Source organism: Passer montanus, unplaced genomic scaffold, assembly GCF_014805655.1.
Source record: "Passer montanus isolate IOZ18808 unplaced genomic scaffold, ASM1480565v1 scaffold39, whole genome shotgun sequence".
NCBI lineage: Eukaryota > Metazoa > Chordata > Aves > Passeriformes > Passeridae > Passer > Passer montanus.
Genome location: NW_024368707.1, coordinates 4,958,429 through 4,971,082, shown reverse-complemented (window position 1 = coordinate 4,971,082; position 12,654 = coordinate 4,958,429). Strand labels below are relative to the sequence as shown.

The window sequence follows — 12,654 nt, the reverse complement described above, 5'->3', positions numbered from 1 at the left end:
TGATCTGTGTGGGTCTGAAATAATCTGCTTGCCTTGGGAGCCAGGGGCAAAGTATCTACCTACCTTTGAAACTGCTCTTGTTAATCTGGGGGAAAGGACCAGGAAGAGCAGATGGATTTGGTGGCTGATGACATTCCTCTCAGTCCTCACCCTTTTAAAATAGGATCCCAGGAATGCAACATTGATGTTCATTTCCTTAGTAATTTTTACTATGGATTTTTAAAAGTTTCCTCTGAGCTACATTTTTGTTTTGGTTCACCACTGGCTTGAAACCGGACTTTCTTAAGCTCTCCTGAAGTAACCAAACTTCTGCCCTGGAATGCATTAGCTAGCCTCCTGGAGTTGAAGTGCATTCAGCCTTGCCCTTTGGATCCCCCAGCTGTGTTGGTGACAATACTGTCACCAGAAGGAGCTATGGCCTGCCCTCTGCTGCTGGGATGTTCTACAAGAGCAGATGGGTGTAAGGCTGCCTGCAGTTGTGGCAGAAGAGGTTTGGCTGTTCAAGGTGCTGGAAAACAAATGGTACCCATCTCCTCCAAGGCAACAGGAAAAACGTGCTGGGCCAGATGCAACTGAGCCATGGCTTGAGATCAGGCTCTGGAACCACTCCGCCTGTAAAGAGGTGCCCTCCCAGGCTGAAGCAGGCTCAGTTCATGCTTCTCACAGCTAATGGCATGTGTTGCTGCCTGATTCCAAGAGTGGCTTTTCTAAGAATGGAAACATGAAGATATTAAGATTTTTAGTCCAGAGATCTTTAAGTGGCATAAGCCACAGTTGTGCAGCTGGTAATTACCACCACGCAGGGGAGCCTAGGAAGACGCCTTTTTTTTTTTTTCTAATTGCTACAAAGCCTTTCAATTTGATTAATTCTTTACTTAATGCATTTCCTTGTAATTTGTATTTGTGAAGATGCTAATGGTAAATTAGACAATCTTTCCTGTGAAAAATACATTCTGTACTCTCTATAAGCTTAGTCTCTGGTGGCATCTGTGCATTCTTCATCACCCATCCAGGAGATGCTTTCAAAGCCAGGTGCTGACCTGTCCTTTCTTTCAGTTCAAAGATGTTGCTTGAAGCAGAACTGACAAGTACCTGTAACACAGGTACAATGGACAAAATTGTCGTCCATTTCTCTGTGCTGCAATGGTTTGGGTCAGAACAGACTAAAACACATTTGCTACCTGGAGCTGTTTCATTTCCTTTGAATTGTGCATATTATTCCAGCCAGAGAAGTCAGATGCCAAGGATGTCAAGGGCTCCACAGCCTCCTACAGTAATGGCACAAGTTGGCCTGATAGGGGGAGTGGGATCTGTTACCATGATTTGAGCACTGGCTGCTGTGTCACTATCTCATGTGACATTGCAAGGCCCTCAGATGAGTGTTGGGGTGGGGTATAATAATAAAAAATATGTTTCTCCTCAAAACCAGAAATCCTAGCATTGTTAAGCAGAAAAATATTTACTGTGAAGGCAGAATTATCCTGCCTATCACTGTCCATGTCCCAGCTTTGCTCAGAGAGGCCAGGCTGCTCTCCCTGGGAACATATAGTTTGCAAGGTGATCTAACTTCATTGCTGGGCACCATTTCAAACTAAAGATGGAGTGTGAGGGTGAGTAGATGGTCTGTAATGCTGTAATGGCCTCTGTGTACACCTGGGTCCCATGAACTAAAAGAGCTTTGATGCACACTGAAAAAGAACCATTCCCAATAGAGTCAAAGGGATGGCATCAGAAAACTTGTTCCGAGAATTTTTTTTTATTTTTTCTTTTTTTCTGGAGGAGGGAGAAAAGAAGAGGGAGGCAGAGGAGTCTAAGGGGTAGGCACACATGGGAGTCACGGCCTTGCCCCATGGAGAGAGGGCAGGGCCCTAATGGAGCAGGGCAGTGGCTACTCCTGCAAGTTCCCTCCTTCCCAGAACTCTGCCTGCACTTTGCTTGTTGGTGCTTTCCCATTCGAAGGCTGTTGGGAATTACTGTAAGATCATCAGAAACAATAAATCCATATTCTGGCTCTTAGAGTAGCTTCCAGAATTTAGAGACTTTTTACCCAAGTCTTGCTATTTATTAGAAAGCTCCCCCATGGTCTCTTCTCTCCTTTTTGGCAAGAGAATGGAGCATTAAATCAATCGAGATCATTTGACTCAGCTCGATAACAACAAGATGCTGATTTCAAGAGCAAGAACCTGGATCGGTGTTTGTGCTTCAGAGAGACATTGCCCTCTAGTGACTAGAAGGCAGGCTGTGTAAAAAGACAAAACATCATGAGTTTTGTACAGTTTTATATGTCAGAGCAACACATTCAATTGAAATTTCTGACAGACAGAGCAATGCTGACTGTGGCGAGGGCTGAGAATACAGCAAATACTCATGAAAGCAAGGAAAAAGAGAGGGAGAGAAAATGGTCATCACATTCCTTCCAGACATTCTGAACAAAGAACTTTTGATTAAACTTACTTCAAGAAAGTCTGTATTTGTCCAAATGCTCACTTTTTAAAAAGAAAAATTATAAATATGAAACATAAAACTTATTCTGTAGCCAAAACACAATGTGGTATCTCTTTTTGGAGGAAAATCTTGGGATGAGGCCATGGTGTATAAGTGAAAAGCTATTTGCAGAAAGTTTACTGTGGTAAGAAATGTGACAAATATATTTGGCAAGTTTGGTTTTTTTAATAAGAGGCCTCCTGCACAACTCTCCCACAATCACAAAAAACTGCCTCACAACAAAACCCCACGCACCCAAGCAGACCTGCACAAGATGATGTAAGATAGTATCTCAAAGATGTCTCTGAAAGGAATTAGTTCTTGTATTCAACTGCTCCCGTGAAGACATTAGTCCTTTCCTCAAAGCCTTTTCCCTTTGCCAGTGTCCAGCTGTATCACATCTTGCTGTTCTGGAGCAAAAGCTGCAGGACTGTTCCTGTGTCTTTGTGGTCAGTAGTAATGTACCTTCCATGTTTCAGTGGTGACAAGGATACTTTCTGCAGCAGCATATGCTAGCTGACGCATTTGCTTGTGTAAACAAGAAGAAAATAGAGTAAAAACTGATCAGACTTGGCTCAAAGCAGGGGTTCACCGTTCTGTAGTTATTTTCTGGCTTTGCTGAGTCATTCCTGGCTGTAAGAGGCTGCCACTCTGGCAGAGCAGCAGAACATTCCATGTCACGGCCGTGGTACATGCCCATGGCTTTGCTACACAGCAGGCTGTAAACCTCAGGAGCTGAGGACTCTGATACACAGTTGCATCCAAGTTAAGATGTCACCACCGAAACTTTTTTTTCACCCAGCTATAAAGAGATAAATTCTTCAACAGCCACAACTAAATCCCAAAAGGACAATACATCAGAGCAGTAAAATATCAAATATCAAATTTGGGATTAACAGCTCTGAATGTTTTGCACTGTTCTTGAACAGTTTGAATTGTTTTTGCTCTCCTCTAACTTCAGAAGCCAGCCCTTCAACCATAAGACAAAATCAAGATGAAACAGGAGACATTACTTCATTGCCACAGCTGTCTGACTCTGCCTGGCAGATTGGCATCTCCCTGCGCTTTACTGGAACAGCTCAGCTCACAGGAAAGCCACACTTGAACAGGAGGTGTCATCATGAAACTGACACTTGTGTCCCATTTAGGGAGCCTGGAGAACAAAGGTTTAGCAAGAGCAGTTAACTGTTTGAAACAGCTCCACACAATGCAGTTACCCATGTGGAAAGGCGATCTGGAGGGTATTCCGAGGATCGGAGCAATGCCTGCCAGTTTACATGGTGGGATCAGGTCTGTACATGGTGAGATCTGATGCAGGAGACACAGGACCACGACCAGACCAGGACCACACAGCTGGGATCTTTCCTGACCCATATATGCTCTGCTCAAAAAACTGTAGAAGACAGCCTGCTCCAGAGGCAGAGGCTGTGCTGGAGACCCGTGGCTGTACCACAATCTGCCACAATGGGGAGATGCCGCGCCACGGATGCGCCTCATGCAGCTCCCTGGAGCGTGGGATGCAGATCCCATCTCTGCCAGCCCCCTTGGCAAAGAACTTGTTTACTTTCCTGCACAGATGTGACCAAAAAACCCCACCAAACCAAACCCAAAATCCTCCCTATCTTGGTTTAGTTTCAGCGATTTAATAACATTAAAACCAGCATTCTTTATACTAATTCTAAAGCTCTGTTGTTTTGAAATACTAAAATCCATTTTGTTTTGAAATATCCACAAATTAAAAGCACTGGGGGTCTTGGAGCTAAGAGCCTTTGAAAAATACTCTCCTTCTGCACTTCAACCAACAATATGTTGGCGTAAACAACTAGGGAAAGACCTGCTCCTCGTCCAGTCTGCTGGATAGAGCCCGGGACGGGAGGGAAATCTGCTCTGTCAAAGCCCCCTGATTGTATGGCACTAACATAACTGGCAAAGGCAAACATGAAAAAGACATATTTGAAACAATTGGAAGAAAAATGCAAGTGGAGGAGAGAAAAACGAAGAGGCAAAACCCACTGTTCCTCTTCTTGCTTCCACTGAGCTCTTTAACACTAGCAGCATGGTTAAATTCCTACTGGATTCCTATTCTTACTGGAGTAAGATCTCACTGAATTGAATTTCCTCTGAGAAAGCTTCCAGCTTCCAGAACACCTCGTAAATGCTCCTCTGTCCCTTTGCAGAGCTGGCCTGTGAGGTAAGCAGGCAATTAAACCCTCTGTCCTTGTGAGAAAGGCGACTGCAGCAACAATACATGTGCTAGGTTACAGAGGCAGCAGAGCGAGACTCCTTTCAGCCTTTCAGCTTAGGTGCCACAAGACTGGAGACACAGAACAAGGCAGTTGCCTGCTCTGACTGACACACAAAGTTGGGTTTCACTGGCTGTAGCTTCCAGGCAGGCTGTCACTGTTGAAAGCAAATTAGATCAGCTGGGCATCAAGTGATACCTCCCATCAGTTTTCACCGCCCACCGCTGCCAGCTCCACACTTCTCTTTAGCGCTGCATGTGCCAACTGTCTCACAGAGCCAGCTGCAACATCTACTGGAAGGACATGGGGAGCAACCACAGGTGGGGAGAGGAGCTGGGGCATCCACTCGGGATTGGGGCAAGACCTTTGCCTGTCTTAGTCCAGGCAGAAAACAGGGTTCTCCAAGAAGACTGCCAGCTTGCTGGCCATCAGGTCCAGGTCACTGGTGTTGGCATATTTGAGCAGATTGGTGTTCTTGAGAAAGTAATGCTTGAGGAAGTGCTGGCTTACACACTTGTGCAGCTTCTGTACCAGCCTCAGAAAGGCTTCAGGGAAGCAGCGCCAATCCTTGGTGCGTGGGTATTTTTCACACGTCCAGAATAGCACTGTCTGCAAGAAGCAGATGGGAGAGAAGATGTGTTAGAGGTTCTGTTGAGGGCTCACACAGCTTACTAAGGCACTTTTAGTGCTGGTAAGTGGCTGACAGCCTTGGAAATCACAGAGACTCACGCTGCTACCTCCCTGTGTTAACATTTCTGCAGTGGAGGGATCCCAACTGACCAGGAAGAACAGCTTGGAAGTGCCTGGTTAGGATCTCTCCCCAGAAGTGCCACTCTCCACTGACTGAGCCAGGAGCCCAAGGAAAATGATCTCACTAAAATAATCTTGGCCTATTTGCCATCCTCCAGCAGGAGGCTCTGTAGAAATGCCAGGCATTTTAAGCTGTAGAAAATGACCTACTATGCAAGGGTAGAAGCCAGTAGATGCAAGGAGGGACAGAGCATAATGAGATCAACATAATTATTTGTTAGCTTCAGCTGTATTTGTGCTGTAGATACACAAAGATCTGCACCCTAAACAGACTGAGATTCCAAGAAGCTATTGCAGGTGCAAGGCTTGCCTTCTGGTCAAATGCTGCCTGTTTTTTTCTTCATGTCTTATGTTCTATTCCTCTGAAATGATTTTATGCAGTTTAACATTTGAGAAATACATAATTAAAATAACAAAATGCATATGATTGTTGCTCTTGTAGTATTATTTTTCCACTGCCTATGTTGCATAGGTTGTGTATGTTGTTAGACTTTCCCATAACTGAGAAGAATTTTCTCAAGGAACTTAGACTTATTCTGCCAAAAAAGCCATAGTGACTGCCTCGGTCAGCCTCAAATAACGTTTTAAAAATACAAAATCACCTACTTGGTGTTCAATAATTCTGCTAAGTCCCTGAACTCCTTGTAGTATTATTTTTCCACTGCCTATGTTGCATAGGTTGTGTATGTTGTCAGACTTTTCCATAACTGAGAAGAATTGTCTCAAGGAACTTAGACTTACTCTGCCAAAAAAGCCATACTTGACTGCCCTGGTCAGCCTCAAATAACTTTTTAAAAATACAAAATCACCAATTTTATCACCAATAATAATTTTGCTAAGTCCCTGAACTGTCCTGTGAATCCCTTTTTTTTTTTTTTTTTTGCAAATTTGGCTACCCAAAAAGAGACTCAGAGACATTTTGAGAGTGGCAGAACTACAGACTTCAACTTGTCTGTTTCTACAGAGTTAGATTTCATCTATAGTTGTACTGCTGACAAATTTCTTCTCAAACAGTTTTTCAAATGTGAAAATTTTTTTGTTCACAGCTGCAAAAATCACGGAGCCTTTTCTTGAATGTCACCAGGGAACAAAGACATAGTAAGGAATTCAAGCTATAACTCTTTTGAGAGCTGTTCCTTGAAGACTTGCAGAGCAGTTACCTTCTGACACACTAAAACTACTTCAGCAGGCAGCAGTTACAATGAAGTTTCTGGAGGCATGGAAAACAGTGCTGCTTTTTCAGTCAGGTGCCCAAACAAGTGATTTATCCCCAGCACTTATGTCCCTAACTGCCAGCTCTCTACCAACAGCACAGAGTTGGCTTTCAGAATGTACCTAGATATTTTTGAAATTTCAGATCTCAAACTTCATTCCTATGCAGGTAAGCAAAAGAAGAGCTGTTACATGGTCCTCTCGGCTTTCAGAGCTTATGGGATACAGATTCCCTCTGTCATAGAGGGTCTTGTTTAATCCTAATTGTTGGATACCTCTGACAGGGGGAACCTGAGAGTGTGAAGAAACCTAACATTAAGCCTCTGTTCAACTGCTGGTTTAACCACTGACTGTTTCTCTCATTTTGCTTGTCTTTTTTCCCTATTTTTCTTTTTAATGTGAGTAATTTTGAAAGAATTTTATGTCTGGTAAACCAATCCTCTCTTGCCATAAAAGTCAGAACTGAAGTAAAGAACTGAAGAGCTTCTGAATAGTTTTTTACTTTAATCAAGAGCCCATGCAACAGCATGTCTGGCACATCTGCTCCTTCAGCCAGGGAAAAACATTGTTCCTAATGGTTAAATGGTTTTCCATTTTGTCTTACATATGATAGTTTTCCCACCAGGTTGTTCTTACAGGCACTGAGAAGTTTTGCATTCAGCTAAGCTATAATCAGCCTCGTAATTTTTTTTTTTTTTTTACTCCATCTTGACTTAGAGTAGTGCCGTGACTGTAAGAGCATTTGATGGTCACCAGCTTTTTCTTTAGGAGAAATCTTAGCATTGCATCTGGTTTTGGACACCAAAAGATCAGTAACTACTGTAGGAACCTAATGGCTTTAGGCTTCAAGATGGGAAAAGTACAGCCTCTCCCTGGCAACTCCAGGGGGATGAAGTCTAACAAATGGTGCTGCCTGTGGCCCATTGGTGTCTGCAGCTGCCAGATGTGGGGACACAGTCATAGCAGAGTCTTCTCTCTCTTCTTCACAAATCTTGCTTGAAGCCATCTTGAACCCTGAAATAGGTGCAGGGAGGATGCCACCACCCCTTTAACTCTTTCTTTCCTTCCTACCCCAAATGAAACACCACCAGAACTGTAGTTTGCACATAATTCATTAATAATGCTCAACTAAGACAGTTTTGTTTGGTGCATATCCACAAAGAAAAAAAATCACTATCTTCCACCAGAGACAGAGATGGATCTAGATGGCTGAGATAATCAAGAAGCAGGAAGTAAGTGTGCAATTACAGACAACAGTACAATGGGAAGTCAAAACAGAGCAGGGGCCTCAACTCTATTTATGTTGTTGCAATCATAATGTTCCTAAAGGCCCTGGTTTCTTATTGAAGTTTGGAACATATATTTAGTGAACTCCTTGCCACCACAAAGCAATGAAAAGGTACAGCAGTTTTGAGAGTTACCTTAAGAAATTACACAGATGCTGCACTGACTTACACCACAACATTCTGACATTACTGGATGGAAGCCACTGCAACAGATCCCGTGACTCTATGTAGGTATGAGGCTGATGCCTACCTGAAGGTGATAAGCTGTGATGACAGGCTTATTCCCAGCACACCAGACATCCTCCTTCATCTGCCTCATGACTCTGAAGCACTTCCTGCGACAACCACCGTCTTCATCAAGTCCCTCCATGAGGATGTGCTCAGCACGGGAGAAGCACAGCTGCCAGTGATAATTAGAGCGGGCTAGGAGGTCGAAACCCAGCGACTGTGGAACAACAGGGGAAGTGTGACAGCAGATCAGAGGCAAACTTCTCCCAGCAATGCAGACTGAGGTTAACAAAAGCATGTGTGACACCTCTCAAAGCCTACTCTAAACAGGGTTAACAGAGGCAGCAAACATGAGGTGTGCTCCCTTCTTAGTTGAATAAACATGCATTTTGCATTGTTTCCTTGTGTGCTGGTATTGGTTAGTGCCAGAAGATCCTGTTCTAGAGCCATCAGGCACAGGATCTCTATAGGAGATCCTGTTCTAGAGCCATCAGGCACAGTACCAGCAGTGCCACTAAAGCAGAGGTGCATCAGAGGGGAGCAGGACTGGAAGGTGGAATGGGACGGACCTGTAGGAACTTGGCAGCTGGGCTGAGCTGAAGTGCCAGAATCCAGCCATGAGTGTTGTAGGGAAAGATGGGATTGAGCTGGAGGGAAAACTGCAAGGCAGCAGCCCATTCGCTGAAGTCTTACGCGAGGCAGAGCAAGAATGATGCACATCAGAGCTGTGTGATGCAGGCAGAATTGTTTGCTAGAGACTCATGCAATAAAAAGTTAAGTCAGATTTTTTCTATAGAATTCACCACTGTAGTGGCGGGGGGGAAACAAAATCCAAATAAATTCCAATAGAATATTTTGAGACATTGCTTCTCTCTTTAGAGAATATATCTTCTAACCCTATTGCCATCACCATGCAGTTCTTCCTTTGGTAAAACACTATCAGACACCTGAGAGATAGATTCCATCCCAGAGTTAAGGGTGTTTTTTACACTGTTTACCTTGATGCATTGCACTTTTTCCTGAGAAGGCCAACGCTTAAGGCAACGAGGCCACCGGGCTTTCTCGGGCCAGCACGTTGGAATCTCCACAGCAGGGACCAGCTCCACCTCAACCTGGGATTCTGATGTCTCCACAGCCACCCGGACCACTGAGCTGAAGCTCTCCAGTACTGTCACTTTACCTGTGAAAGAACAACAAGAGAAGAAAATATAGATAAAAAGGTCCTTTTCCAGAAGCCAAGCAAGAGGCTGTCTAGGACCTTGCAGCTCTATTGGTCTGTCTTAACACTTTCTCTTCAATAACACATGAAGAACGTAAGAAAGACCTAAATCTATAAAACTCTACTCTGGGGAATAAGAACAGGAAGATGAAAGAATAAGGTTATTAACTTTACACTCATTTATCATGCTTTTTTTTTCCTTTGTGGGTCCTCTTAAACCCTAGGATTAGGTTCTTAAAGCTAGACAAGTGGTGCAACCTAACATTTCTAATGGTACACTACAAGGAGATCACTGCAGATTGGAGAGGACCAGATGAACACTTCCTATCTAAAGATGTTATTCTTCCTTCAGAGAACCTGAGATCAGACCTTTGCCAGATCACACTTACCACTGCCAGTCATTCAGAATGTTTTGTGGCGTATCTGTAAAGTTTGTTTCTGGAGATGCACTTGCACAGAATACCAGAATTTATGGTCTGTTGTGCAGAGCAGTCACACAGAAAAGGCTAACTGCTACATCAGTGCGAGTGCTGAGTGTTAAGAAGAGTTAGTTCCAAGGTGATTTGGAGGAAAGAAGTTTCCTCAGTGTAAAAGAAGAGTGGCTCATCTCCAGGAACAACATGATCTAAGAGTACAGAAAGGAAAGCAAGCTGCAACTAATGGACTTTGTGGGATGTTTCCTGTTGGTCCAGTTGAGTTCATGGGAAAAGTTTCTGTCCCAGTCACTGTGGAAGGATCATTGTCCCTTCAGCTCTGCCATCTGAGCCAATTGCATGTTCATCCTCCAACTCAGAGAAGTGAAAGCCTGAGCAGATGAACATAAGCAGTTTAAAGAGCAGTGTGTTATCCCACCTCATTTTGACTGGCATGGGCTAAGGAGCAATTAATGAGGTGAATGACCTTGCAAAGAGTAGAACCCATCCCAACCAGAACTTTATAAACTTCAGAAAATCTATGTGCTATTTCCCTGCTGGGCCAAGCCTGGCATCAAAACAGGAACTGTTCTATTTCCAAGCTCCCGAAAAGGGTCTCTAGCAGCTGAAAAGTGTTAGAGCAACCACTGTGTCAGCACGTAAATATGTTCATGGCATTTCCAAAAGCATTGCAATGCTTATACCTATTTTTCCACTAATGAAAAGTGAGACACCTCAAAAAATTATTTTGCTGGTGCTGAAAGAATGAAAAAACAGGGAAGCGAAGAAATCAGTGAAGTTTTTCTGTAACTTTAGCCATACTGTGGGATGAAGGAAGTCCATTCTTCACAGAAACAAACAAAAATGTTATTGCTTCTCCTGACTTCATCCTAGCTTATATCCTCCCAGCAGACCTTACAAAAAAGGCATCAGAATCATCAACTGGAACACCACTCTCTGGGGTCCCTGCAAGTACCTTTCCTGCAACACTCAACTTTCACTCAAGAACTTGATATGACTGCTGCCCAACACAAAAACTTTCACATAAGTAAAGCCTCAGAAGCAAGCCTGTTCCAGCTGCTCTTTCCAGCCTCAGTGGTGAAATATCATTCCTACCCACCTTTCCATTCCTACAATAACAAGTATTTCCTGAAAAAAAATGCCATTATCTAGTGGAGCTTGACTTTTTTTTTTCCCCTGTGACTACAATTAAGAGCGCAATCAGATGGACACAAAAACTTTCACATAAGTAAAGCCTCAGAAGCAAGCCTGTTCCAGCTGCTCTTTCCAGCCTCAATGGTGAAATATCATTCCTATCCACCTTCCCATTCCTATGATAACAAGTATTTCCTGAAAAAATGCCATTATCTAGCGGAGCTTGACTTTAACATTTTTTCCCCCTGTGACTACAATTAAGAGTGCAATCAGATGAGTGGAAATACCTTCTATTGCTCTGAAATACAGAAGACACATTAGGCTACTGATGAATAAAGTCATTCCTGGAAACATGCTATGGGAAGAGGCACCACAGGAGTACCTTGGACACTGGGGAAAAGAGCACTTGTCCAACATACTTTGCTTCAGTAGAAGTCCTTCTACTTAGTTCCCATAATCCCATGCTGGAAAGCTGTGGGCAGCTAAGGTTTCCCCAGAGCATTATCCACTCTATAAATATCTTCAAACATGTTCTTCTCAGATGTACACTCAGATATAGCTTTCCAGTACCCAATTTTCCTATACTACCTTCCTTAATAATTTAAATATATTGCAGGTGCTATAGTAGAGAAGGATTGTTTTTCCCAAACAAACTCCTAAATGTTCTAAAAATCTGGGCTGCCTCTTAATTGAACTGCAAGGGAGATGTTGCTGGAGACCCTAACCAAATTCCTAAGAAAGAAGTAACATCTTGGGTACAAAGAGCCCAAGAACTAATGAATACTATCTTCAATGCAGGTCTGTGTCTGGCACTGCAATCACTTGAAGGCTTCCTGGTTTGGGAGAGTTTTGCTCAGCTTCTGACCACGCAAGCCAAACACTCTGTGTGTGTGATGGTCTCCCTCACACCTGTCCCCACCAAACTCACTGGAGAGGTTACAGGAGACAATCGACTTCTCCACCAGCTCCCGGAAGACGATAAGGACTTTAGCTGGAACCAGATCACCTTCGATGTTCACATCCTCTTCATGCCACTGCTGAAGGCTTTTTGAGAACTGCTCCACCTCCAGCCACTGATGCAATTCCTCAGGGTCCCGCACGGAGGAGAGGAGCTTGGCTCCATGCACGGTGTAATAGCGCCAGTGCCGCACCTGGCATTCCCTGTAACCGGTCAGGCCACGCAGAGGAACTGTGATGAGGAACTGGCTGGGTGCTAAGACCTGGGAGAGTTCAGAGAGATTGAGAGAGGAGACAAGGGCAGATCCATGAGCTAAAGTAAGGAAAACAGGGCTGAGGAAGTACTAGGTAAAAGCAGGGGCTTGGAAAAGAAGGACAAACCATGGTATGATGGGACTAACTGAACACAGCCAGGGTTACCTTGGAGGCATGCAGACTAAAAGGAAATTGTCTCAGAAGGCATCTGATGTGAAGCTCTTAGACTATAAGAGCTCACTGGCTGACTTGCCACCACACCTGCCATGCTTTCCCCCTTTTCTTGTTACTTCTAGTCTGCAATACCATGAGATGTAATAACCAGCAGCTTCCAAGGAGCAGGAAGGCATGAGAGAAGATGCTTTGATATCCTGCCAAGGGAAACCCAAAGA

At 43.9% G+C, this 12,654-nt stretch overlaps 1 protein-coding gene across 3 annotated transcripts in view; it reads right to left on the bottom strand.

Moving 5' to 3' along the window:
* Positions 1-1,754: 1,754 nt before the first annotated feature.
* MAB21L3 (mab-21 like 3) overlaps positions 1,755-12,654 on the bottom strand; it is a 36,906-nt gene continuing 26,006 nt past the window's right edge. For all 3 annotated transcript variants that reach the window (XM_039718043.1, XM_039718045.1, XM_039718046.1), the window contains 4 exons: positions 11,979-12,270; positions 9,262-9,443; positions 8,286-8,480; positions 1,755-5,336 (listed from right to left, as the gene is read on the bottom strand). In XM_039718043.1, coding sequence (XP_039573977.1) covers positions 5,103-5,336; positions 8,286-8,480; positions 9,262-9,443; positions 11,979-12,270 — 903 coding nt within the window. In that variant the 3' untranslated portion in view covers positions 1,755-5,102. The remainder of the gene's footprint in view (positions 5,337-8,285; positions 8,481-9,261; positions 9,444-11,978; positions 12,271-12,654) is intronic.